This window comes from Mirounga angustirostris, unplaced genomic scaffold (assembly GCF_029215605.1).
Source record: "Mirounga angustirostris isolate CCGP_5_RB_7025 unplaced genomic scaffold, mMirAng1.0.hap1 SCAF_10, whole genome shotgun sequence".
In the NCBI taxonomy this organism is placed as follows: Eukaryota; Metazoa; Chordata; class Mammalia; order Carnivora; family Phocidae; genus Mirounga; species Mirounga angustirostris.
In genome coordinates this window covers 85,665,291-85,692,896 of record NW_026991718.1, presented here as the reverse complement: position 1 = coordinate 85,692,896, position 27,606 = coordinate 85,665,291, and the positions used below count along the sequence as shown (strand labels likewise).

Below are 27,606 nucleotides of genomic sequence, written 5' to 3'. Positions count from 1 at the left end.
CCCCTGTAGTATAGATTTCTGATAAAGCAAAATACAGGCTCTTCAGAAATGTGTCCACGATGACAGACAAACTGGTATATTTCTTCCTGTAACTACTTATTCTTTCCTTCATTCATCCTTAAGCTCATTCTAGGCCCCTCCTCTCTATAGATCCAAAGGCACAAATGTTTATGATGAAGGTGTAAGAGGCCAAAGTTCTTCTGAGGATATATATAATTACACTTTTCAAGACACTTGGAGAGAGTAAGAGATATAAAGTACATACTTAGAGCATAATGAGGACAGTTCTTCACTTAGTGATTGGTTGTGTATCCTAGATCAATAATTATCAGACACCTATTTGGTTTTTAAGATGCAGCTATCTTGATATGAATGGAATAGATATTCTGTCTACTGATTTGTTTGGCTCAAAGAAAGGCCTGTGTGCAGTGGCAGAACTTCTTTTCCAGGAACAATAATTCATATTTTTTGAGATATGACATCATATATTGCCCTAAGATTTATGCAAGGTGCAATATTTCCATTTTATATTTTTATATGTTCCAGCAGTGAGATGGTTTATTTCAATTCCATTGCATAGTTGTATCCAAGCACCACTTATATTTGTTTTAAGGGAGGGCCCCAAAAAGCCAAACCTAGACAATGATCTCCTGAATTGCACCAGCACAGTTTAATACAATACCATTACATTGAAAACATTTACATGTATAGTTGCAAATCTACTTATTTTAAGCATAGTTTATATAATATCTTGACAGACAAAAATATATGTTTAGAACCATTATATGTTTCTGTCTGTTCAGTAGCAAACTTACAATAAATTATACATTATGCCGGAGTAAATTTTCTCAAAGACTAAAAAGAAAAAGTCACACTTTATGTTTAAAATACAATGCCAATTCATTATTTCCAAATAAAAAAGCTAATAGCCATTACATTAGATTCACTTATTACAAGCTTACATTCATTTGACATTCACATAAAATTCATTACTTTTAACAGTAGCAACAAAGTTGAATTTTACACTGAGTGTTTGAAAGCTTGTTGACTTTTCAGTCCAGCTACAAGCTTGATGTTGTGGAAAATATGTGTGGGGGGAAAAAAAGCACATTAAAATTACCCAAAAACCATGTTATCATGTTACAATTATTGTAGAAGTATGAAAATAAAATATGTGTTTTATCCTAATACCTAGTTTTTAATATTTTGGACAAGGTAAACCCTTCCCCCCTTATCTTTCTATTATTACAAAATGAATGGAATGGAAGAAATTTTCACTGTTAATATTTATTCTATTTCACTGGATCTAAATATGGTTATTGCACATATCTGAACATATTTGGACAACTGCTGCCCAGTAAAATAGTAAATTATAATATCTTCAAAGAGCCTAAATCTCTGTTACATTTTATATGGGCGATATCGTCTATGGAAGCTGGCGCCTAAATAGGTTGAAACAAAAATTCAGGGTGATGGGGTGCATAAAAATAATTATTCAGGTAGCGTGCTGCAGAGCATGGAACATCTGAAGGAGCAGATGTACCAGGAACTGCGGTCCCCAACAATTAATCACTTTTCCATGCCAAATGTTTCCATCATTGTACTTTGTCCTTCGTGAGCTTCCTGCCCTGGGTTCTTTTCTCCATCCATGTCTGAGAATCTTGGGATTCCCACACCTACCGGTTCCAAAAATGTGCTCCTTCCAAGTACTCCACTGGGTACTAGGCATAAAGAAGATTCTGAGCAAATAGATGAGTGAAAAGAATTCTCTTTTCATTTAAGTATAGATGATGGTCTATAAAGATTTTGAACACAACATCATATTCTCCATCAAGTTTTGATAAAGCATTAAAATATGGGACATCACAACATATAAAATTATTTAATTCATATTTAAAAAATTACCCTGTGAATTTAATTCATGTATAATAATAATAAATAGATGCATTAGTTGATGCTTTTAGATAATTAAAAATTTTTTAAAAAAGGAATTCTAGCTTCCTCAACACAACTTTTATACTTAATGTTGAACACTGAATTAACTTCATTTTGTCTGTGAATTGCAAAACAAATGTTTTTGGACAATGTGCTTTAGTTTAAATAAGTCATGTTGACTTTCCTTATTGGATCAAATGCTCAGATAATTTTTTAGCTCATCAATTCACTCTGTTTTTGTAGACACAGCTATGGTTATTTCTATAATGTGACTACTGGGAAAGCATTTAAAATTCTAAAATCATATAAACCATTGCATATTTATATACACATATGTATTTTTTAACTCCAGAAAAGGAGTAAAATAATATTTAATGACCAACCTCATGAAAGTTATGTGGACGCCAAATGTTAAAATTGATGGCTTTTTCCCTTTGGGACTTATTTTTACTTTCTGCTTTCTTCTGCATTTTAAAATTCACTATCTACTCTCTGTAGTGGTGATTTGTCTAGTACCTAAGACTGATTTTTGCAAAAAGTGCCACAGAGTCACTCTCTTGACACTAAATCATCCTCATAAATGAATGAATGTCCAAAATTGAGAGGGTTTTGTTTTTCTAGTTTTATCAAGAGGTGCTGTTCGTCTCTCATTAACCTTAACTGGCGCTACACTGGTACCTCACCTTATATATGGCTCAATTTCACTTCCAATACCAATTTAGATAGGAAGCCAAGACATTACTTCTTTTATCATGAAGCAAAATTATATAAACTTCAGATGAAAGTGAAAACCCACTCTTCTTCCTGTCACTTTCTGCTTAATGGCCTTCTTGATTTATTGCTTTAAGGTTGCCTAATAGTCATGACTTCCATCCTCCAGGTATGTGTCTCAATGCATATGGTAGCTATTAGACACACTCAAAGGAACCAGTGCTCCTCTACAAAGATGGATTCTGCTTTCCTATTACCTTGTACCTAAAGAAATGACACAACATGATATTTTGTGTGTGTTTGCTTTGTCTGCGCTCAGAATAATACGTGCCACTACAAAAAGAGAAACGAAATGCATATTCAGTAAATGTTCTAATTAAGAACATGAAAGAAGGGATTAATTATCACATCAGGACAATCAGTGGTTAATTTGTTGCACCATTCATTGGAGTGATGGCAAGTTCCTCTCCTGCTTCACTGCGACTGTAAACTAGACCCACTAGTGCATTAACAGACAAGGTCTGGATCAAGTCCACCTAATTTCCTTGGCTCTTTCGTTTTGTATCTACTTCTTTTTTTCAGAATAAATACTCTGTTTGGCCCTCTGTTCTTTGAGTGGGTCTTAATTCAATTTTGAATACTTAACAAAACTAACTAGAGTCAGAATCAAATGAGGATGAGAAATACCGATGAGAAAGCAAGCTGTTGCTTTCACAGATGCTTCCTTCTAGCTTGGCTTGCACTTTTGCAATTGCACTTCTATATGGATTTTTGTCTTCCTGAATGCTGTTTGTTTTTAAAGTATATTTTTTATATGCTGCAACCCAGATTAGCCTGCCGTGGTGCTCTGTTTGTGAAAGCAATATTTTATTTGGATGGGGTCATTATGAGTTATCTTCAATCCCAGACCCTTCTGGGCTGGAGTCGATGTTGACGAAGGCCTCCTTATTGGTGAAAGTGGTGCTGAGAGTTAGGCTCTGTCGGGGCTTCACAGGTGCAAGTTCATCCAACTTAATGTTTTCATTTTTGACCAGAATTGTCTTATCCATGTTTTCTTCACTGTGCCTTGCGACAACAGCATCAAACACATCTAATTTGGGCGGCAAGGTTCCACTTTCAAATAGGTATTTGGCTAGATAGGAGATGCAAATGTTGGATAAGAACGAGGTCACCATGGCAAGGGTTTTAAATGGGAATCTCTGATTATATATGCCATTCTTATCAGAGTAATAACCAGGGTAAAAGATCAAGGGCTGCAGGTACAGATATGGCTCCCCGCCAGTTATTCTCAGGAAAAGGCCAGACACATAACCTGTCACAGCCCCATATGTGTTGGTTCCCTTGACGAAGAGCACACAAAGCAGCTGGGGGAAGATGATGATGTAAACGAGGTCTGAGCTGAGGTACCAGAGCCCGTACACGGTCTTCGTTAGTAAGGCCATGGCTGTGGCGGAAGCTCCAAACACAAATATGGTGATTCGCATGACCCAGATGATTTCCTTGTCTGATGCCTGCAAAAATTGCCACAGTAACAGCTTTTCACACAGTGCACTGGCTCATTTAGGTGAAGAATGAGATGTATCTCTGTGCTTTAAAGCTGGTGTAAACAATTCCCCTGGTTCATATAGTTCAATGCGGCCAAAATCACCTAAACCACATCGTGGGGAGCAAGCCGTCCAGGTGGCCTCCCTGGTTTCTGTGTGCCACGTGCAGAAGCACAGGCAGCTACACCTTTCGCTGAATGCGCAGGGCAGAGGAGAGATGAACTAACATGCTGTCATAGGGGAATAATAATGCAAGAAAGGATTTCATATATTTTACATAAGGAATTAAGGACAATTAAGGAATAATTCCTATGTGGCTGTGAGGAGGTATGGCCCACCCTTGCTTGCTGTCTCCTGGGAGTCCTACCATCTTTAAGTCCAGCCACCTTAAAAACAAGTGGAACCATTTTGTTCACTATGACCTAGAAAAACTAGAGAAAGACAAAACCTTAGTGAAGGAAGAAGGTGAATAGGGGCTATTGACTCCTCAGTGACACAACAGTGCTGTTCTGCACCTACTTGATTCAATAAGGTCAATCACACTGAAAGGCAATTTTCTTACCAATATAGACTTGGGAGTTCAAGCGAAGAGTGGGACAGATGCTACACAAATGCCCAGGAAATAACTTACTCACTATGCTCTGCTTCAAGTTTCTTATCATACTTGATTAAACTCAAAGTTTTTCGATGTTTTAGGTTTCATGACTCTTTCATTAGAAAGACAAGAAATATAAATTATAGCAATATGACTGTACCTCTCGAAAAATGCTAGTGTTGATTTGGTCCCTTCCATACCAACATAAATGATAACATGCATTAAAAATGTTTATGTACCGCTTAAAAAAATTCAGCATTATTTAACCTTGTGTGCTTAGTCAAACTAGAGTCTGATTTTAATACAGGATATTAATAAATATATAATACTACAGACACAATAAATACAATGATGACAACAACAACAATAATAACGTTACATTTGGAAAAACCATTCTTACATTTTGTCTGAATGAAAGCTGGTAGATGTTCCGGGCAAACATGGAACTTGCTGACAAGATCGAAGAATCTGCTGATGACATAACAGCAGCAGAAACTGCACCAAGGCCAAAGAAAGAAATGTACACAGGGCAGAGATACTTCAGAACAATGGGTAAGATCATGTCCGCTTCATTTTTGTCCTTGGGACCTAGAGGACCGTATGAAGTCTGGTTCCAGTCTGTTGAATAGAAAAAACACATATAAAAACAACCAAAGAACCATATGTTCTTTATCCATCTGGGGGTCATCCTATTTACTAGGAGCTTTTGAAATAAATTCAGAATGTATGAATAAGTCTAACTAAAGGAGAAGTCTATAATTCGGCCTAGAAATCTAACTAGGTATGTTGGTCTGAGTAGGTGGGAAGTCCATTGTCTTATATACAATTCTGGCTTCTAATGGGTTTTGGTTACACTTAGCCTTATTCATAAGACCTGTTTATCTATCTATCTATCTATCTATCTATCTATCTATCATCTAACAATCATCAATCATCTATTTACTTACTTACCTATTACCTATTTCTATTCTGTAATTATGACATCAAATTGTACAGAATCATAGAAAACAAATGTTATAAAACAAAAGCATAGAGTATTTCTTCAGCCAGTCGGAGATGTGAGAAGACACTTAGTGTTTCAGTGCTCAGTCCTCAGTCAGACATTCATTAATGTATAGACGATAGTGGAGCTATTCTCACCCATCCTCTTCCTGTATATAAACTTGGTTTTTGGAGCTCCCTCAACATTATTTTTCTCCCAACTAAATTCCTTCTTGCATTGGATTCTACCTCCTGGAAACTGGAGGCATGATACGTAAAAGAAAGTCCTTGCTTTATTGAGTAGAAAGTGCAGGTATAAGCCTGCACTTCAGGAGGATTTTGGACTTTGTGTAAAAGGACTCAAAACATAAAAGATAAAAAGAGTCTCAAGGAAGCAGGAGGGCATGGGCACCAGAGATCCACAGGCAACTGTTTGCAGCACATCTCTGGCTAAGTCTGTGGGCCAGGCTGTTAAAAGCAATGAGCCAGTTTGACAGTTGTGAGAATAAGGAAGAAATGGGCAGAGAAGGGCAAGTGCTTGATTTTGTTAAAGCAAGAAGTAAAAAGAAGAATCATCATTGGATTAATTCAGTGGTTCGCAAACCTTAATGAACACTGGGATCTCTCAGGCATGCCTTTACAATGCAGAGTATCCTGAAAGATTCTGATTGCATAGGTCTGAATGATGATAATATTCAGCCCAAATCTGGGAATTCACCAAATTATAGTTAGTGCAATAGATTAACCTTTGGAGTAAAATTTCATTACAGAGTATTACCAATTTTTTTATCTCACAAAATAACACTGTGAAGCTGATTTAGAAAAACTACATTCATAAATTATACAACCACACATTTTCATATAATAAGTAATATATGTAAGTGTCTGAAAATGTTTTTTAAAACCACAAAGCCAAGTAAGCAACATGCAGTTTCTTCAAATATATAAACGGTTTTTTGAAAAAAAAATAGGCAAATGTGCTTTCAAGTTTTAAAATTTGAAACTTAGAAATTATATCTGATATTGATACTATGAAGAAAATAAGACACTGTATTTTTTATGTCAGAAAGTTTGTCTTTTTCATCATAATTGAAGGAATTGCATGATCAATTAAACACTGTCAGCATTATTTTCCAAAATTTTCCATTAATTTTTTAAATGCAGCCAAAAACCTGAAAGTTTTGATTTATACAAACCTCCATTAATGGTCTAAGACTCACCAACATTAATACTATTCTTCTTCAACAGAATCTGAGATAAGCCACTAGTAAAATAGGCTATAAGATTATTTAGATTTTATGATGAGTTGGTCTGCTGAACTGTAGAATTCATAGAAGGAATTATATCTTCGAATTGATTTTAGAAAATGGCTATTAAGGCTTTATTGTAAAGGGTACAAAAATACCTTGTGCACCATGCAAGATGGAGACAATCATGGTGAAAACAAACAAAAAAATAAGTTTATCTTTGAATATATAGTTCTTTACTGTTTAGTTATACTATCATGTACTGAAGAATACAATGGAATCTTTAAATGTACATTAGCATAGCTCCTTTTTTATTTGCTGAACTTCTATGGCATAATTCCAGGACCAAATAGGAATGGTTTCCCTTGAATCCTATCACTGTTTTCTTCCCCCATTTTCCACTATAGTTGTTCAAAGATATGCTTTGTTGAAGCCAATTTTATAGCATTCATTGAGACGTTATGGTACCAGAAATAACAACCAAGAATGTGTACCTAATTCAAGAACAAAATAGAGTTTACATTGGCTTTTTTAGTCTGCTGTCCTACAACACACACACACATACACACACGCACGCACAAGCGTGAGAGTACACGGCCAGATCTGTTTTTTGATTGTGACAGAAATGCTATTTTTTATTCAAAGGCACACAATCACCTTTGTCAGTCATCTTTTTAAGTGCTTGTTTATGCTATGGATGAACAACTGGAATGGAGAATGTACACTATGAGCCATGGCTGCTCTTGTAAAAGTTACATAACCCAATAAGTAGCTCTACTAATTGAAAATCAAAATAGCCATTGGGGTATCACTTGTATCATCCTTACAAAACACAGTGGAGTGAAAGGTAAACTTCTTTAGTCTGTTTTAATGATTTCTACCTACAGGACTTCTTTGAATTTGGGTTACTGTGATGTATTTTCATGAATGCTCTTGGAAGCTATATAGCATAGATATGTAAGTTTCAGGAAAAATTAACAATTTCAATTAAATTAATTGTGAGATTTTAAAAATGTCTTAGATAGAGGCTAACTAGGAGACAAGCATCTCATTATGCTCTTTTTACCAATTTTGAGTAAGTTATTCTCTAAGTCTCAGTACCTTAAGTTTACCTTTACCTGCACATCTATTGATTTATTTCTCCAAGAAAGAAAACTTTTAATTAACAAACTATTAAGAATGTAAAGCAGGAATCTCCAGTTCAAAGTGGTCCTTAGGTGTCAGTTAAATTTCTAAACCAGTAGCTTTCAACTCAGACCAACTTTACCAACCAAGGGGCTTTAAAAAACACCAGTCTCTGGATCCATCTTAGATTATTAAAGTAAAATCCCTGTGGGGTAAGATAGAAATAGGTTTTTTTAAAGCATCTCTTCTCCTCCCCAGATGATGTCAATGTGCACCTTGACTGAGAACCACTGCTGACAGGATTACATATACACAATTCTTAAGTATACCAACATGGGGGGGTATGCTCACATATATTTTATTAGTGGTGAGAGCAATCAAAAACTGTTTGGAGGCACTGGGCTATAATACAATTATTTGAATGCTATAATAAAAGTCTATATGAATATGATGAGAAACAATCAACTAAGTGGGGGTAAGAGGGCAAGTGGGGGAGGGAGGGCAGTGGGTGGTAATTAGTCACTTCAGTGAAGCCTCAGTGGGTCAATTAGTGAAGTGGCAAGAGATATACCTGTTGATGCTCCAATGGCCCCAATGAGTATGGCTGGTAGAGCCATCACCAGGCACCCAAAAGCTGCCAGGAAAGACAACACTTGAGCATAGGTGGCTGAGGATGAAGAGAGGACCCTCTGGAAGTAGGCTTGCCATGGGATTCCACCCAGCATCTGCATGGAAACAACAAGGACTCAGAATGAATTGGAGGCAAACAACATCTATTAGGTATTTTTAAGTAAGATTTTTTTTTTTTTACAGTCACATTCACAATAGTCAAATGTATGGTTCTGATGTGCCATAAAGAGTCCTACATGACAAACATCTCAATTGTGATCATGTCATTGTCACGTCTTCAACTGTGCAGAATTTCCTCAAGTTTTTTTCCTTCATCATTACATAGCCCAACCTTTTCTATTCTTTAATTTACCTATTTCAAACTGCATTACAACTATCCAGAAGCCTTCAACCTGTTTTCGTCTGGAGGTTTTAACCATCACAAAATTGTCTCAAAAAATTAAGATTCTGAAAGGAGGAATTTTAATTTGAATCAATAAAACCCAATAAATATTTCTGAACCAGGTAATAGGATGGTAGTGAGGGGAATGGTTTCTTGCTCTGGAGAAACCTGTTCATATCGGAGAGTCAATGCAACACACTGTTTTCCAAAGCGGGGTGTACAGAGTGCTCAAGACAATATAGACAATAGCATCAAATAAAATATTAGAATTTCTATTTATACTCTTTTTTACCTCATACTTATATGTTACATTCTTTTTATTAAATGATTATATAATGTATTAGTACTCTATGTATAAGTAATTCATAACTACATATATCTACATTGGGAGTGTGCTTACAATTCTTACTGAAGATATGCATTCATAAGCATTTTGGAGACAGTGAACTATAATGTAATTTGTAGCCTGCTATAAGGAGGTATGCATGGGAAAAAAATGAGAAAATTAATTATTCAGGAGTAACAGAGGGAGGAGGGAAAGTGGGATGAAGGACAACTGCATGGTAATCAGGAAACCCTACAGAATTGCATGGAGTCAGTCCTTAAGCATTGAGAGGGTGTCACTATATAGAGATGGAGAGAGAAGAGAGCCCCTGGCAGAGAATTCAGTGTGAAAAAGGAAGAAAGAAAAAAGAACAATGAAACAGCTCTGAGACCACTGTGTCTTTGGCTTGATTAAAGGTTAGGGTGTGTGGGAGTGGCTAAAGAGGAGTCTGGGGAATACCTTCCCCATGATTACTGCCATGGGTCTCTGACTTGCATACAGTCGGTGTTCAATAAATATTTATCATATGAATGAGTGAACTGATGAATGAATTTTCCATATTACAATGTACTGAAGTTGTTTCTTTAATTGCCTGTCTCTCTCACTGGGCTCTAAATTCTGGGATGTCTTGTTTATCAACTCTCACCTCTGTGTTAATCAGAGTGCTTGTTACATATCGATTCCAGGATAATCTCTTCCGTATAAAAGCTATACATGTTCAAAATTAAAAAAAAAAAGTAAAAAAAGAAATTCTAAAATTCATAATCCATGCCTCAAGTCTGTATTCTTCCAAAACTTTTCCTTTGGTTTGCAACCTGTTAATCAATACAGATCTTCCTTGACTTATAATGAGGTTACATCCCAATAAACCCATCATAAGTTGAAAATATCTGAAGTCAAAATAAAAAATGCATTTAATACACCTAACCTAGTGAACATCATAGTTCAATCTAGCTTACCTTAAACATGGTCAGAACACTGACATTAGCCTATAGTTGGGCAAGTCATCTAACACAAAGCCTACTTTATAATGAAGTGTTGAATACCTTATATAATTTATTGAATACTATACCAAAAATGAGAAGCAGCATGGTGTATGGATACAGAATGTTTGTCAGTGTATCCGTTGTTCACTCTCATGGCTGACTAGGAGCTGTGGCTGGCTGCCGCTGCCCAGCACAATGAGAGAGGATCATACCCCCTATTGCTAACCTGGGAAAAGACCAAAATTCAAACTAGGGTTTCTACTGAATGCTATCGCCTTCTCCCCACTGCAAAGTTGAAAACCTGTTAAGTCGAACCATTAAAAGTCAGGACTGTCAGAATATCATTAACATTTTCTATGCCAATGAATATTCATTAATAATTTCAACTCCTGTATGAATCGATACACCATAATTTACATGCCAATCTCTCTGGACATTTAGGTCATCAGAGCTTTGTAAGTAAGGTAAAATCTGACCTCCGCAGACAAACAGAAGGCCTGATGGCAAGGTGGAAGAAGGGCTTGGACAAGTGAGATGCGGGCGGGCCGCCACATGGAGACTGTGAAGGGCCACCACAATAGGCCAGCTGAGGAATGCTGTCAGCGAGCAGGTTCAGGGTGGGGCTGGGAGATCCGTGGAAGGTATCCAGAGCAGGACTCCACAAGTCACTTATGACAAGTGGAAGTTGAGAGAGACAGTTGGAAGATCAGAGACCCTTGGCAAAACATTTCGAGGCATACTTCTACAGTTCACTCATTCGTTCACTCAACATCTATCATTTCACTACCACTTATGTTACATTTTGAAGAATGAATATGACTTAGTCATATAATTTTGGGGGGATGGAAGAAACTTTAGCAGTCATTGGATATAATGCCTTATCTTGAAGATTAATAAATCTGAGGACTAAAGTGTAGTGTAGGAGAAATGATTTTAGGGTCTTGATGCTTTATTTCAATCCCTCATTCACACAATGGTGTGATTATCAACAGACTGTCTATCTGCTCTGAGTGCCATAATCTCCTCCATATAACCATAAATATACCTGCCATGCAGATATATTTTCACATACTTATAATATTTAACCCTTTCTCCATTCAGTTCATAATTATAAACCATTCTAGAAAAATGTCAGCCAATACATTTCTTAACAATCCTTGGGAAAGAAGCCCTCCCCCCCACCCCTGGAAACAGCTTGTTTGCATGTTTTCCTGCCTTCTTACCAGGAATTTCTCTACTGGGACAGACACATCTACTTTAAGTGCTGAAATTTAGTAAAGTGCCACAAATACAAAGTGAAATCATAAAATATTGTGAACCCTCAAAAAGGGAAACAAAAATAATTTCCCCTTAATTTTGATATAAACATTAATCTATTTCTTATTTTGAAATTACAGTGTTTTACTTTTGTAAGTAACCTCTCCAGTTAGCAAAATCACAAAATCTGGCAGGTTCTTTTGGTTTTTCCCTCTTCCCTCAATCTGTGATCTGCCTTTATTTCTTCTGTGCCCTATGTCTCACTACCAACACCTTCATCCTGAAGTTCTGCAAATTCCTAAGCTGTCTCTGACTTCCCAGTGCTTCTTTCTTGGCATCTTTCCTGAATGACACCTCCTTTCCCAACTTCTGTCTGCACTAAAGGCCTTTTGGCAATAATTTACTTACTCAGTAATTAGAAACTGAATGGGTTACTTATTTCAGAAGAAGCTGGTTTTAATGCCTAATCCAAAATACAAATTAAAACTTTTAGATGGCTTGGCCTCAGACTGGGGAAGTCCCTGGGGGTAGAGCATGGTGTTCCTTACTTACAGCACGATAGAAATGTGGATACACCATACATCACCCTGTAGACATTCTCCCTTTAAGGCTTCACTCTCTCTCCACTTTGACACTAATCAGCTACCATAGTCAGTAAGTGGCTCCATCCTTCCAACAGGAAGTAGTCAGTGCAGAAATAGACATGAGCCAGTAGGTGATATTTACATATAAACCTTAAATCTGAAAAATGCACTTGATTTTAGGAAAAATGAAATTGCCTTCCTCAGGTAAGGGCATTACTTACCAACAGCAGAAAACTATCAAGCCAAGTATAGACTTCAAATGATTCAATGGTCCCCAGCCAAGGCTTTTGGTATCTGGCATGCAGAGCAGTGTACCCAATGTCAGTAACTGAAGAATGCGACAGGGCGAAAGGGACGCTGATCCACTGCAACCAGAGAGGGACGTGACAGAGTTAAGCTATGGCTTTTGCCTGTCTCATATACACAAGGTTTAGCCATGTGTTTGTTTTCTCAGAGACTACATAGCTCAGTTGTTCTTCTTGTTCAGACAGAGAAGAACCTGGAATCACGTTCTCTGTGGGACACCATGAAATACTGATTTACAAAAGTTAGAGGAACATATTATCTATGCCTGTGCTTAATTATACCATTCCATATCAATTATAGGAGCAGTCAGCCAACCTTTGGGAAGAAAACATTGAATTTGAGAACATTATATCGATATATAAACTTTTAATGTTTTCCTTGAGTTAGAGAAAGATGTCCACTTCTTAAAGTGACAAGGAAAGATCTGATTGAGAACTTGTTGGGTGAGACAAAATTTCAAGGGTGAGCCCGGGGCTAATAAAAGAAGGAAGAGAATGGGGAGGCCGTCTAGGTGGAACAAGGCAAAGAGGAGAAAAACATACAGGGTGTGCACACAGATCTTCTGCATGACAAGGTGTGCTGGCATGGGAGTGGCTTAGGGAAACGGGAGAGATAAACATAAATATATGGCAAGAAATTTGAATTGCAAGCTAAGGGGTTTATATTTTGTTTTGTGGGCAACTGGAAGCTAGATGCATTTCTTCTGAGTTGTAAAAAGATTTTAGTAGATTTCTTCTGCATTTTAATATTATAGATGTGAACAGTGAGCTTAGGAGAAGGAGGAGTTAGGAAAAGCAGTAGGTGCACTGATATGACCCAGGTAAGGGCCTTAAGTAGAGCCATGATACTAGAAATGGAAAGACATTGGTACTGAAAAGAGTTCTGAAGGGAGACTGAGCAGCCCTTAGATTACAGTAGGAAGAAGTTAGAGAAAGAAAATGAACAGATGAACCTCAAATTTACAGTTGTGGAGCTCCAAGGATGGTGATAAAATCAACAGAACTGGAGAATTTGAGAGGAGATCGTTTAATGTGTGAATTGATTCATTAATTATGTATGCATGTATAGCCATTTGAAGCTTGGAAAACAAACCAAGCTTGGCCTTTTACTCAGTCAAGTCAATAGGCTCTTAACTAGTAACCAAGACAACTAGATTCCTCATTAGTTTAGTTACATTTTGTAGCAGAAAACCACTCTAACATCTATCCCCACATATATTTGTCCTATCATCTTTATACTCGCATGCTTGATTTATGCTCCTGTGTATTTTAAGTTCTGATCTCATGAAAAGCAATGAGAAATTACATATATCATCAATAAATAGCTTCATCCCCTAGCATTGTCTTTCTTGGTATACCAAGTGCATCAGCTAAGAGATCTGTCATTGCCAAACCAAACTTGCCTCCAAGTTCTGAACAGAGATTTATTTCTGGAAGTTTATGATGATACTAAGCAGAATTCTGAATTTCAGCACTGTTCACTTGCTTTTGACAATTTAAAAATAAGAAAGTAGGAGTCATTAAGCAAATTAAATTGAATTCAACTAAGATACCAGTGAATGAGATTCCATGAAATGCACATAGAGCTAATGGAAAAAGAGGAAATGTGATCATTGCTAGCATATGTAAATTTATGGCTAAACTGTAATTTTAGTTGTTGTCAGTTCTTTTAAAATGCTCCTCCCATTATTACAGATGCTAGGAAATAAAAAACAAAACAAAAATGAGTATGAGCTTCGACTTCATTTTTCATTCCTAAATGTCTAGCGTAAGCATTAAAATAGAGTGAAGAGCTTTTCATTCTGAGAAAAAGAAAGAAAAAAAAGGAGGCTCAAGGGTGCTTTAATCATCCATGGGAAGGGAGTCATGATGTGCAGCCTTAGCTGCTTCTTTCTGTGGTCTTTCTCCAAGGGCACTGGTCCTATAGGCTACACAGCTGAGATAACATACATGTGTATGAACCCACTACAGTGTCCAGCCTGGAGTACTCACACCATTTTCTTGGATATGTCTTACGTGTTGGATATTATTATATGTATAATAATGCAGTCTTCACATTTTAAAATGTTGAGTTTGCAAAGGCTCAACGTTGACTAAAATGTGTTCATAATACACAAAAGCACTTTTAATGTAATACCAATAATACGTCTCATAATTATACAGTACCTTTTACTGAATAAAACACACATATATTACCTAATTTAGTTTAGGATTTATAAGCAATATATAATAAATATTTCTAGTATCTTATATAATTAAGCCTTTTCTTTGTTTTTAGACCACAAATAGTGATGATTAATATTGAAACCCACAGTTTTTCAAATGTTATAATTTCTGTCTTATAGCAGTCTTATGGATCACTTAAAACAATTACAGGGGAAGGTTAAGAGACCAATGCAGTGGGCGCCTGGGTGGCTCAGTAGGTTAAGCATCTGCCTTTGGCTCAAGTCATAATCCTTCAGTCCTTGAATCAAGCTCCACCTCAGGCTCCCTGCTCAGTTACATTTTAACTGTGAGTAAAGTGTGTTGCATTCAAACTCAAGGAAGAGCACACATAAGTTTCCATCAAACGTAGGCATGAAGGAAAGGAAGCCCTAGACCTTTCTAAGAATTAAACTGAGAGCATATTTTCTGTCAAAATCTAGCAAAATGATTACATTTTTTTGTCTAATTAATTCACTGAGAAATCTAAAATTTCAAATGGTACATGACTTACTATGTATTATTCATGATGGAAAATAACATTTCTATTAATTTTTGCTGAGTTCATATAAAATACCACATTACCTTTTAGAAAGAAGGAGAGGAAAGTAAAAGAAGAAAGAAAGTCTGTGAATGGCTCCACTTACCAGGCCTGTGAAGATGCAGAAAAGCTGAACTACATCGGTGTAGGCCACAGAATAGAGACCACCCACCAGCGTGTACAGAGTGGCGATCAGTGCAGAGACGATGACAGAAGCTTGCACATTGACGTTAATGATCACGCTGATGGTGGCTCCTGAAGAAAGCGGACAAGAGAATGCTGTTGTCAAGGTACTCAAATGGATTCCACTTTCTGTTCAAGGATATACTGAATGATCAGTGACAGCAGGTATTTTTCCCTGTGTCATGCGAAATATATTGGATGATAATAGTTAATGTAAGTTTTCATATAAAAATCTTAAAGTCTCTATAATTTGCATATGTATATACATATATATACTTATGTATATAAATACACATATGTTTAAAAATGTTCTTTCTTTCTGAAATTGATGCTTTGGTAACTTGTTTATGTGCAACACCCAAAATTCATGACATGACTTCTGAATTCCATGAAATACACTAAATTTAATACTACTATAAGAACTTGCAATAGTTTTTACTAGCTATATGCACTATATTTACTCAAATCCTCGAGATAAGCACAATCACCCAATTTCCATTTTGCATTAACTCTGACCCCTGCTAGCTTTTTAAATTTATTTTTATTCTTTTAAAGATTTATTTATTTATTTTTGAGAGAGAGAAATAGAGAGCAAGCAGGGGAAGGGGCAGAAGGAGAGAATATCCAAGCAGACTCCCACTGAGTGCAGAGCACAACTTGAGGTTCTATCTCATGACTCATGAGATCAGGACCTGAGCTGAAACCAAGAATTGGACACTTAACCAACTGAGCCACCCAGGTGCCTCCTCGCTAGCTTTTTTTAGATGACAGATGGTATAAAGTACCAATGTTTAAGATAATTTTGTAGAAGAAAATAATAAAATTGGTAAATTTTATTCCAGTCCCACTGCTAAGACACCAATGTGTTGAAGGACCCTAGATTTCAATATCATCCTTTTAAGTAATTTTCATTATCAGAGTTTTAAACCTGCCTTAGAAATAAAATTTATGTTTTTCTTATGTTATGACTTTGTTTATTTTGTTTGTTGGTGTCTATATTTCCAATAAGAATATTAGGGAATGGACAATTGGACCATTATGGTTCTTGGATTTCCAGTTCAGAATTCACTTGCTGTTTTACAAATCCTTTCCCCATTGTTCTCAAAAGTAATATAGTTTATATTTTATATTGTTAAACACAGCAATTATAGGAAAGTTAACATACACGGAACAAATCTGTGATTTTTTTATATCATTAATTGCAATCTTATGTTCTGCCACCACTCCTCAATTGCATGCTAACAGTGTATGCAACCTATCAGAGATGAAAATCCATTTTCTGAAGGAGCAGCATAAAATATTTTGATCTAAGATAAAAATATAAAATCTTTTTCAGGATTTTTTTTTCTTAGTGCTTTGGATTTGGTAACAAAATTATTTTCTTGAGTAAAGCCAATTAATAAAATGAAAATTCTGGTAAGGAATTGGAGGATGAAGACAAGGGAAGGTGGTCAATTATTTCAATTATTTATAAGTGACTTTGGATAATTGACTGAGTTATTGTTGTATAGATATTTAACAAGTTTTTTTTCCTGCAATTATTTACTTCATGTTGAAACTTTAGTTGCAATTCTTTGCCATTCTTCTTTTGGCCTGGTTTTCTTCTTTAATAACAACATTTCTAAGTCATATCTCATGAATTATGAAAAGTACAATTATTACCCTGCCTCTTTGGACTTCTGTTTAATTTTCTACCCATTAGTGAAAATTTTATTAATTCTACACCTCCAAAAGGTAGGGAGGGAGGTTGTATAGAAGAAAGATCACTGAACTAGGATTCTAAAGATTTAGATACTGGGAAATACTACCATTTGGTTGCATCTTAGAGGTTTTAAAGAAGTCACCCACTTTTCTATCACTATTAAGATTAGGATCAACTTTTTCTTAAAATATTTTCTTTTTTTTTAAAGATTTTATTTATTTATTTGACAGACAGAGACTCAGTGAGAAAGAGAATACAAGCAGGGGAAGTGGGAGAGGGAGAAGCAGGCTTCCCGCAGAGCAGGGAGCCTGATGCGGGGCTCAATCCCAGGACCTTGGGATCATGACCTGAGCCAAAGGCAGACGCTTAACAACTGAGCCACCCAGGCGCCCCTAAATTTTTTTCTAAATAATTTCATCATTTGTAGTGAATAAAATAAGTTATACTTCCAGATCTGCTATGAAATATTACTTTATTCATGCAGCCATAAAAATAAACATACTATAAATAAAATTATAAAAATTCACTGAATTTGAGCTGTGAGAAGTGTAAACATACATTTTTAAGATTTTATTTATTTATTTATTTATTTATTTATTTATTTATTTATTTATAGTGAATGGGAGTTTATTTATTTATTTAGAGTTGGGAGAGGGGCAGAAGGACAGGAAGAGAGAAATCCTAAGCAGACCGGGAGCTGAGTGTGGAGCTTGATGCAGGACTTGATCCCATGTCCCCAAGATCATGAACTGAGCCAAAATCAAGAAGTGGATGCTTAACCAACCAAGCCACCCAGGCACCCCTAAATATGTATTTCTTAAAAAAATGCATGTGAAGGATGTTGTCTCTTTATGCCAAGAAGAGAGTTTAAAATTCTCCCCAGTTTCAGTGGTGAACTAAGCACATTCACAGGAAGGTGGTAATAGATCTTATATTTGTCTATTCTTAAGCATTCCAAGTTATTTCTAATAAACTCTAATTTTGAATTATGTCCAACTATTATTTTTGAAGAAAATATGTGTTAATTAAAAATACACATTCTGTTTACTAGAGCATATACTTCAAGCAATAGCAGCAATGATTCTATACATGTTGTTTGATATGTGTGTGCATCTATGTAGAGAGGGATATATATATATCAACATATTTTACATAAATATTGTTACATATTTTACATATATATTGTCACACACACAGACATAGACACACACATATACAAAAGCAACTAATTGCAACAAAGTTCAGAGTGCAGTTCAAGTTTATATTTCCAAAATACTTTAGAAATATTAGTTGGAGCACCTGTGTGGCTCAGTTGTTTGAGCGTGTGAGTCTTGATTTCGGCTCAGATCATGATCTCAGGATCCTGAGTTCGAGTCCCGCTTCAGGCTCCACACTCAGCAAGGAGTCTGCTTCTCTCTCTCTTCCTCTGCCCCTCCCCCTGCTTGTGCTCTCTCTAAAATAAATAAATCTTTTTAAAAAAGAAATATTAGTTTATTAATTCAATCCTCCCTTTAGGGCTCTGTTATATAAATTGATCTTTATTCCATGAGAGTGAACATTTTGTATTTTGTTAGCTATTCAGCCCACTCCTTTTTTAATATCTCAGCAGGCAGCTTGTTCTTAAAATCAACATTTTCTAGCATTGAAACCAATGACAAATAAACTACCCATTGCTTGCTTCTTGGCTAATGAGAGCAAGGTGGGAAGGGAGGTGTATTTTTACACATAATTTCATTAGGATATAAGTGCAATGATAATTGTGGAGTATTATTATATTGCACCAAGAAAGTGCAACATTTTCAACTGAGTTATACATCATTTTATAGTTATCAAACTCTCTTCTTTTCTACATCAAATCATCCATTCAGTTTACCGTTGGAGACCAAGAAGGAAAGCTTATATGGGAGTTTCAAAAAGAAAGGAGTGAAAGGTAACATAAACTAATATCTGATATTACAGAGGTTAGATATGATGATAATACTAAAGCCAGAAGACAAGTTTGTGGTCTGGAATAAATACCACAGAAGGACATTCATCTTATCTTACTTTGGCTTTGACTACTTGGGGTCTAGCTGTAGACTGAAGCCCTTTATCTTCATTTGTAAGAAGAGATGGAGAGAAACATACATAGATACCTTGATGTCAAACACAGACATAGTTCACTGAGGAAGGTTGTGGAACTTCCAACTCTGTTGATCTTCAAGAAGGAACTCAACGCTCAGTGAAATGGTTTATATTTTCCCCTGATCAAAAGGCAGGTTATCAAGCCTGACTGACAATCTCCCATCATCCCACTGAAATCTCTCGTTTTCTAAACCTTATTAAGTGGGCTGAGAATCATTGAGCCCAGGATAGGTGGTCCTTAGCATTTACTGGAGTCTCAGTTCATTTTCTAGATCCCTAAACATGTGTACAACTCAGTACTTTAGGATTACACCGAGAAAAGAAGTAATATTGTTTTTCTTTTGAAGAAAGTAGAGAGGATTCACTCATTCACTCATTCATTCATTCGTGATAAGATTACAAGGCACAAGTCCTGCCTTCAAGAAATTTATAATCCCTTTTTTGAGGTTGGATTTGGGCATGATAAACAGGCACATAATCATACAAGTGACAAGTCCAATGAAAACAAAATTCCAGGTGCCTAAGGAAGCCCACAGGAAAGGCATCCAGTGGGGTCAGGATTACTGGTCCGAGTAAGCGACATCTAAGAGAAGACTGAAGGACATTTCCTGGTTAGCTAGGCAGATGTGCAAAAGGGCAGGCGGGAATGAGTCCAAAGTAGAGGGCATCTGGACTTGCACAGTGTTAGAGGCAAGAGAGGAGGTGAGGTTTAGAGTTCTGGAAGAAGGAAGGAGGAGGGGCGATGATGAGAAGAATCAGAGCCTAAGTCATAAAAAGCTTTATGCACTTACTTAAAAGTTTGGAAAGGAACAGTAAAGGGACATGATCAGATTTGCATTTTAGAAGGATGAGTCTGTACTATGTGTAGAATATAGGAGGAGCGCTGAACAATAAGCGGGGAGATGGTTGCATTCATCCAGGTGAGGGAGGCTGCAGGTGGCCTGGCCTGTGGCTTAAGGGAGTAAAGTTGGGTTTGTGATGTTCTGTTAACCAGAGAGAGGCAGAGGTCCTTACCTAAGGCAGAGAAAATGGCTGCAGCCCAAAACATTTCTCCCATTAGTGCAGGAATAAATAGGAGCCCACCCATGCGTTTTCCATAGATCTGCTGAAATGGGTCTAACATGGTCACATATCCCTTGGAACGCATAGGCTTTGCAAAGAACAAACCACCTAAAATAAATTAAACAAGCGTTTATGAGAAAATAAAAAATTCATAAGATAATAGTCTTTGCCAACTTTTTACTATGCTATAATTTCTCAAGGGAAATAATTTTTTTTAGAACACTGATATGTGTGGAAGAACTAGTCTGAAATATACTGTGAGTACAGAACCAAGACATATTTAGTAACCAAACATGAATTTCTTGATACATTTGTCATTGTAGGCAGCCAAAGGGCCATTGAATGGTGTATCCAAGGCATGTGGATTGAAAAACCAGTGTGGCACTCACTAAAATGCCTTTGTATCACCCAGCATAGCATTCAGACACTGATTAAGCACAAGATCCAATAAATGTATTTTAAGTGCAAAAAAAAAAAATTAGGAACTCTGTTATATAATATTCTTGACCTTTTCTTAGTTTGATTTACAAAAAGAAATTCAGGTACAATTCAAGTTGATTCATTGTTAATGATACCTCTATACTATTTTTGAAAGAAAAAAAATCATATGTTAAGAAATTCACAACTCTATTGCCATAGATCAAGGGATTTTTAAAAAACATACTCCATAATCAAGGGATCAAATAATCTTAAGCATTAGTGTTACCGATTTCTGGTAACATCTACTTGAGAGATTTCTGGTAACATTTTTTTTTTTCGCAATAGTTATTCACAGTTTGACTTGTTATTGCACTTGCTGTTTGTACTCCTGTTCTTTATGCTTTACTGAGTGGGTCACTAAGGTTTAAACTTTCACTTACCTAAAATCAGACTAAGAGAATATCCAATTGGTGCCTGAGCCCAAGCTAGACCATAATCTGGTACATACACTGCTTCAGCAGTCCCATTGATGTAACCTCCTCCAACCCAGGTGGCTGAAATAGAATGAACAGTGAGGGAAAGACACGGCCATACTTAGCATACTGCTCAGTTTAACACAATGGCCATTAGCCTCCTGTGACTATTGAGGACTTGAAATTTGGCTACTCTGGTCTAAAATGTTCTGAGTGTAAAATACACATTGGATTTCAAAAACCGAGTATGCAAAAGTAAATGTAAGCTGTCTCAATATTTTTTTTTTGTATTAATTAACTGGTGAAATGAAAACATTTTCAATGTATTGAGTTAAATACATTCTATTATTTATATTTATTCCCTTATTTTTTCATGTTCTTTAAAATGGTTTGTAGAAAATTTAACATTCCCTTTATGGCTCACATGATATTTCTCTGGACAGTGTTCCCCTGGGTCTTTTCTGAGTCTATTTAGTCATCAATATTTTCAAACAATATTATATCCCAAAGTCTGACATTATATACAAAATATTATATGACTATTTCTATTCTCAATAATAGTACAACTTACGCTCCAGCCTCCATAACATGAGGTAAAGTTTCCTTATTATTTTTTTCTTTTTATCAAGTTTCTTTATTTTAAGGTCCTTCTGTTTTAACTGTATTGTTCTTCTCACATTGATCACAGTTATATTCCTGGTGCAGGGGAGTGGCAAAGGGAGTATGTGCATGTGCAGTTGTGGATGCATGTGCTTTTTTATTTTATTTTATTTTTATTAATAGGATCACTTCTTAATCACCTTAAACATCTTACTTACTTTCTTAAAATGTTAAAGGAGAGATGACACTTTTGCTCCAAGGCTTCCTAAAGTGAGTGTAAGTTATCTTTTCCTTCCCTCTTGCCAAGTACCCAACATGCACTTAGGCATAAGAAATAATTTAGAATTTGAAATGTTGACTGCATACCCACTTGTATTCTTTGTTTTAATCTGGGTCTTTTAGTAGGAAATTTGATATTTCATGGAGAATAATAAGAAATATTATCTTCTTCAGGTGTTATTTAATAGAATATCTGTAACATAATAGTTGAAGGAGGAGGTCAAGGAACCAAAGAAAACACATGTTGGTTAAACAAGGTTGGGCCAAGAAGGATCTATAAACTCTACCATTTTCTGTGAGAAGGCAATATCATATTTGATTATTGCTGAAAAGCTAAAGTTAATGGAACACTTAAATCTTTATAGTTTATACCCTTTGAGGAGTATTGCCAAAATATTTAAAAGAATCTCTTGTAGAATTTGTATAAAATTATGAGGAACAAAGGCTGGCTTACCAGATATGAGTCTGAATTCTAGGCTATATCATCCAACTGGGAATAAAATTTGACTCTGAAAAGTTATTTGAAATCTCACAGAATGTAAGTAAAATAAAAAAATATGTACATGAAACTGTCAAAGACAGGTAGACACCTATTGTAATCATGCCAAAATTTATCTGGCTTTTGATCCAAATACAAAGCAAAGAAGAGAATGTTGTGGGGTTAGTACTATTATTTAAAGGTTAACATGAAAAGACATCCCTTCAAAGGAATTTTAAACACATTTAAATGGAAAGTTTATATGCAAAATCCTAAAGTGGACAAATATGCACTTAACAGCCACTCTCATCTGCTTGGAAGCTTTTACATGGGTGTTAACAAATAACAAATGCTATTATTTGTTTCTCTCATTCTAAGCCTTCCAGAAAATTTAAACAGGGTTTCCCTGGGCAGAAGACATGAACAGACATTCTCCAAAGAAGACATCCACATGGCCAATAGACACATGAAAAAATACTCAACATCACTCAGCATCAGGGAAATACAAATTAAAACCACAATGTGATACCACCTCACACCAGTCAGAATGGCTAAAATTAACAAGTTGGGAAACGATAGATGTTGGCGAGGATACAGAAAAAGGGGAACCCTCCTACACTGTTGGTGGGAATGCAAGCTGGTGCAGCCACTCTGGAAAACACTATGAGGTTCCCCAAAAGTTGAAAATAGAGCTACCCTACGACCCAGCAATTGCACTACTGGATATTTACCCGAAAGATACAAATGTAGTGATCCGAAGGACCCCAATGTTTATAGCAGCAATGTCCATAATAGGCAAATTATGGAAAGAGCCCAGATGTCCATTGACAGATGAATATAAAAACATGGGGTACACACACACACACACACACACACTGGAATATTACACAGCCATCAAAAATTGAAATCTTGCCATTTGCAATGACGTGGATGAAACTAGAGGGTATTATGCGAAGCGAAATAAGTCAATCAGGGAAAGACAAGTATCATATGATTTCACTCATATGTGGAATTTAAGAAACAAAACAGAGGATCATAGGGGAAGAGAGGAAAAAATTAAACAAGATGAAACCAGAGAGGGAGACAAACCATAAGAGACTCTTAATCATAGGAAACAAACTGAGGGTTGCTGGAGGGGAGGGAGGTAGAGGGAGGTAGAGGGATGGGGTAACTGGGTGATGGACATTAAGGAGGGCATGTGATGTAATGAACACTGGGTATTATAGAAGACTGATGCATCACAGACCTGTACCTCTGAAACCAATAATACATTATATGTTAATTAAAAAAAATAAAAATAAATAAAAATAAAAATTAAAAAAATAGGGTTTCCCCCCTCCACTGTATGTCTAACTAGGACTTGAAGAAATGATTCTCACAGATGCAGAATCAGACCTGATTCTCCTGCTAGGCAACTGGAACTGCTAACAACATGCAAGCAATGTTTTCATTGCATAAAGTAAATGGTCTTATTAATGATCATTTTTCATTGTGCAGGTCTCCTCTCCCTTGTCCAAAACAAACTTGGTGACTGAATATCAACATTATAATATAGAAGTGAAGACTTGGTTACTTATCATGTTAAAGTCCTCCCATTTTTACCAGTCTCATCCCTTTTAGGCCAGAATTTGCTCTTCATGTCTGTATATTTCATGTCAGATTCACCAGTGAGAACAAGAATTCTTTCAAACTATATGCGTTTTTATTTTTTAATCTTTATTCTTTGTTAAATATATACAATTAATGAATCTGACAAGGTTTAGATAATATGGTTCAGATTTTAAATGAATTATGATATTGACCAAGATTCTTTTCAGTTCTGAAAGACTGAAAAAAATCTTTAAAAAATGAGCTAGACCATGACACTTCATATGAAATATCATGATTCAAATTTTTTTTATATACTTTAATAGACTATTACATTGAAAAAATCATTCTAGGTGCTAAAAGAACAAATTCTGAAATATTATCTTTATGAACACAATAGATATAACATTAGAGTAATAGAACATTATAATGAACAATATTTACAATGAACAAAGACTTTGATATAGAGCAGCTCATTTATTCTTTTCAACAGTTTCTTGAGTTAGATCAACTTTCACTGTTTTATTTTGTTTTTCTTCTCATTTTCTTTGTACAGGAAAAACCTGAAGGGAATATAATCACAGTGTTTTAATTCACTTCAGATGCCAGTATCACATCTGGATCTTCAGGGTAGAGAAGAAATGTTTATGGTATAATAAACAATGAAAATGAAGATGTAAAGTTGTGTATGGTGTTCATCAATAGGTGGATAATAAGAGAAACCACATCTGAAAATGTATACCAACATTTCAGTAAACATATATGCAGGTGGTAGGCTTATGGATGATTCTTACTGTTTTTGTACTTAATCTAACTGTGTATATTAGCTATCACAGAAAATATTTTGCATGATACAATTTGCTCTATATATGTGTTTATGTAGAAAAACTGAGCAACAGAGGGTAAAAAAAAGGACCTCTTTACAAAGGAAGTGCCTTTATAAAGAAAGGAGGTGAAGTCAGCTGGAGGTCTGCATGCAGTGCACCCTGCAGGGGCTTCAGGGCGTGGCTGCCAGAAGACCTGGGTTTGGTGCTGATTCTGGTCCTTGTTAATCATGTAACTCTGTGTCTTTACTTAACCCCAGAGCCCTTTCATGGTGCGCAAACATAAAGAGCTTCATGAAGATCATATGAAACCATATACAGTTGACAAAGAGTTAAAGAACATAAAATATGCATATCTGAAAAATAAAACCTATAGTCCTTAAACTATTCTAGAACATGGTAGGTTTCAGATGGCCAGCAGGGATGTAGTCTTCACAGATTGCTTTGGTAAACCATTCCATTTACAGATGAATCGTTTGAATAGCACATCAGGACTGAAATTTGGCATCATTTGGATATGATTTCTGATGGGATATTTTCCAGTGGGCCCTCAGAGTTCCAGTTAGTGTGGATTATATTGCTAATGTTTAAAAACCTAGTAAGAATCAGAAGTGAAATGTGTGTTGTTAGTGAATATTAAAGATATAATTTTAAATTGTTGTTTTTCAGAAATATTTTTTACAACCAAGAGGAATATAAAAGAGAAACAAGTCACCACTTAAACAGAGCCATCTCAGGGCATCAGATCCTCAGAGCCCAGAGGTGGTTTGAGAGGGAGAGGGCTGCAGATGCTGGCTGAGGCATTCCTGTTAGGACACGCCCTAGCTTTTCCCCTTTTATATCAAGGTTCATGGAAATCATGTGTTGTTTTTGTTTTTTTTGTTTCCAGTGCTGTGGATTCCTAATATGTGATTGTCTTCCCCTGAGGGAATTAGTTAATTAGTTTATTAAATGGGAGAATTAGGTTTCAAGACAGGGCATCTATCAATTTGGAATTGTGTTGCCCCTAACTGATTTATTTAGTTGAAAACCATCATCTTTTAAGACAACCCAAAGTCACAACTTTGTGCCTGTGTTAGTGGACATGAGACACTGACTTTATCACATAACTTGTAAGACTAAGACACTTTTCTCCACCTCTTTGTTTTTACTCTGTTCCCACCCACTGAACTGTCCAGATAGCCCAGATTCATTTCATCCATATTCTGTCCAGTGATTTATTATAAAATCATTTTGTTCAAGTACTACTGAGTTGAAACCATTTTATTTTTATTTTAAATAAATTGTAAAATTATTTTTAGAATATATAAGCAGTGAATATAAGGGATCTCCAAAGGACAGAGGCTAAGGTATGCTTTGTCACTCTGAGAAGCTAAGGAGGGGTGGGCAGCACAGAGTGGAGGCATCAGAACCTACCTGTCATGGTAAATCCACCCACCAGCAGACCAATGTCTCGGCCACCAACTATGATGGCCTCGCTGCGTTCTTCTGAGCTGCCACTGTTTTTGGTTCTCCAGGCAGCCCATATTCCAACCAGCAATATTAGAAGGTAGAACACGATGATAGCTATCAGTCCTTCCACTTGGAAAGTCATTTTTATTTAGGGGTCCAGATTCTTCCACAGCTAGCTATTTCATTAAGATTTCTGAAGAAAATACAGTAATGCATTATAAACCAGCCAAGCATGCATAGGCAGCTGGGAATAAACCAGCTGGCTCATGAGAGATCCTGTGCCGCTTACAGAAAAAGCACATTGAAATTACATATGACACTAGCAGTTGCGAACACATGCCCACTATTTTATTCTAATTACTATTTAACAATTTAATAGTGTTTTGAGCTTTCGAGAAAAATAAAAAAAAATAGAAAATGTTGCTTAACAAATGTAACCACCGTCACTTTTTGTGTCTAATAAATTCTTTCAATTTAAAATTAACCTTGTAACTTGGTCAAGAAATCATTTACAAAGATTATGTACTTGGCTTTTGGAACTAACTTACTATTCCATCTAGAATTATTCAGTAACTAAAGGGTAGTGTAAGACTACTCTGAGAATTCTAACAGTCTTACATTCATTCATTCATTCCTCTATCTCTCCTTTCAAACAATTTCAGGGAATGGTTCCAGAAGAAATGTGACATGCAAATATCTGGGGGAAAAGTACTTTAGGAAAATCAGTTTCAAAAACACATCAATTCCAATTTTCAACAAGTGCCTGTGGTCCAAGTTACTTTAGCAACTAAAGATGTTACATTGTTTAAAGAGTGCACCCTCTTGGCCAGCTCTTCTTCCTCATCCATTGTTCTTTTCATCTCTTTTCATCTCTCCCCCACCCTTTTAATGGTATATACAAGAAAACGACTTAAAAATACAAAATTGCCTAAAAATATAAGAGGGCGTCAAAGGTATTAAAAACAAGACTCTTTAAGAGACAGATGTCAAGTTTTAACGCCTGCACTTCCTGGAATTCTTGTTCTCTGTTATTTTTCAGCCCTCGTGACTATGGCTATTTCATGCACTCGCG

The 27,606-nt window shown here is 36.0% G+C and overlaps 1 protein-coding gene across 1 annotated transcript; it reads right to left on the bottom strand.

Annotated features, from left to right (window-relative positions):
• Positions 1 to 1,958: 1,958 nt before the first annotated feature.
• On the bottom strand, positions 1,959 to 26,704 carry SLC5A7 (solute carrier family 5 member 7). Its single transcript, XM_045886213.2, has 8 exons — positions 26,499 to 26,704; positions 21,282 to 21,395; positions 20,374 to 20,529; positions 15,457 to 15,605; positions 12,524 to 12,667; positions 8,710 to 8,863; positions 5,186 to 5,403; positions 1,959 to 4,157 (listed from the first exon to the last, which is right to left on the bottom strand). The coding sequence occupies exons 1-8, from the start codon at positions 26,674 to 26,676 to the stop codon at positions 3,531 to 3,533; spliced, it is 1,740 nt and encodes a 579-aa protein (XP_045742169.1). The 5' UTR covers positions 26,677 to 26,704; the 3' UTR covers positions 1,959 to 3,530.
• Between the last annotated feature and the right edge of the window lie 902 nt (positions 26,705 to 27,606).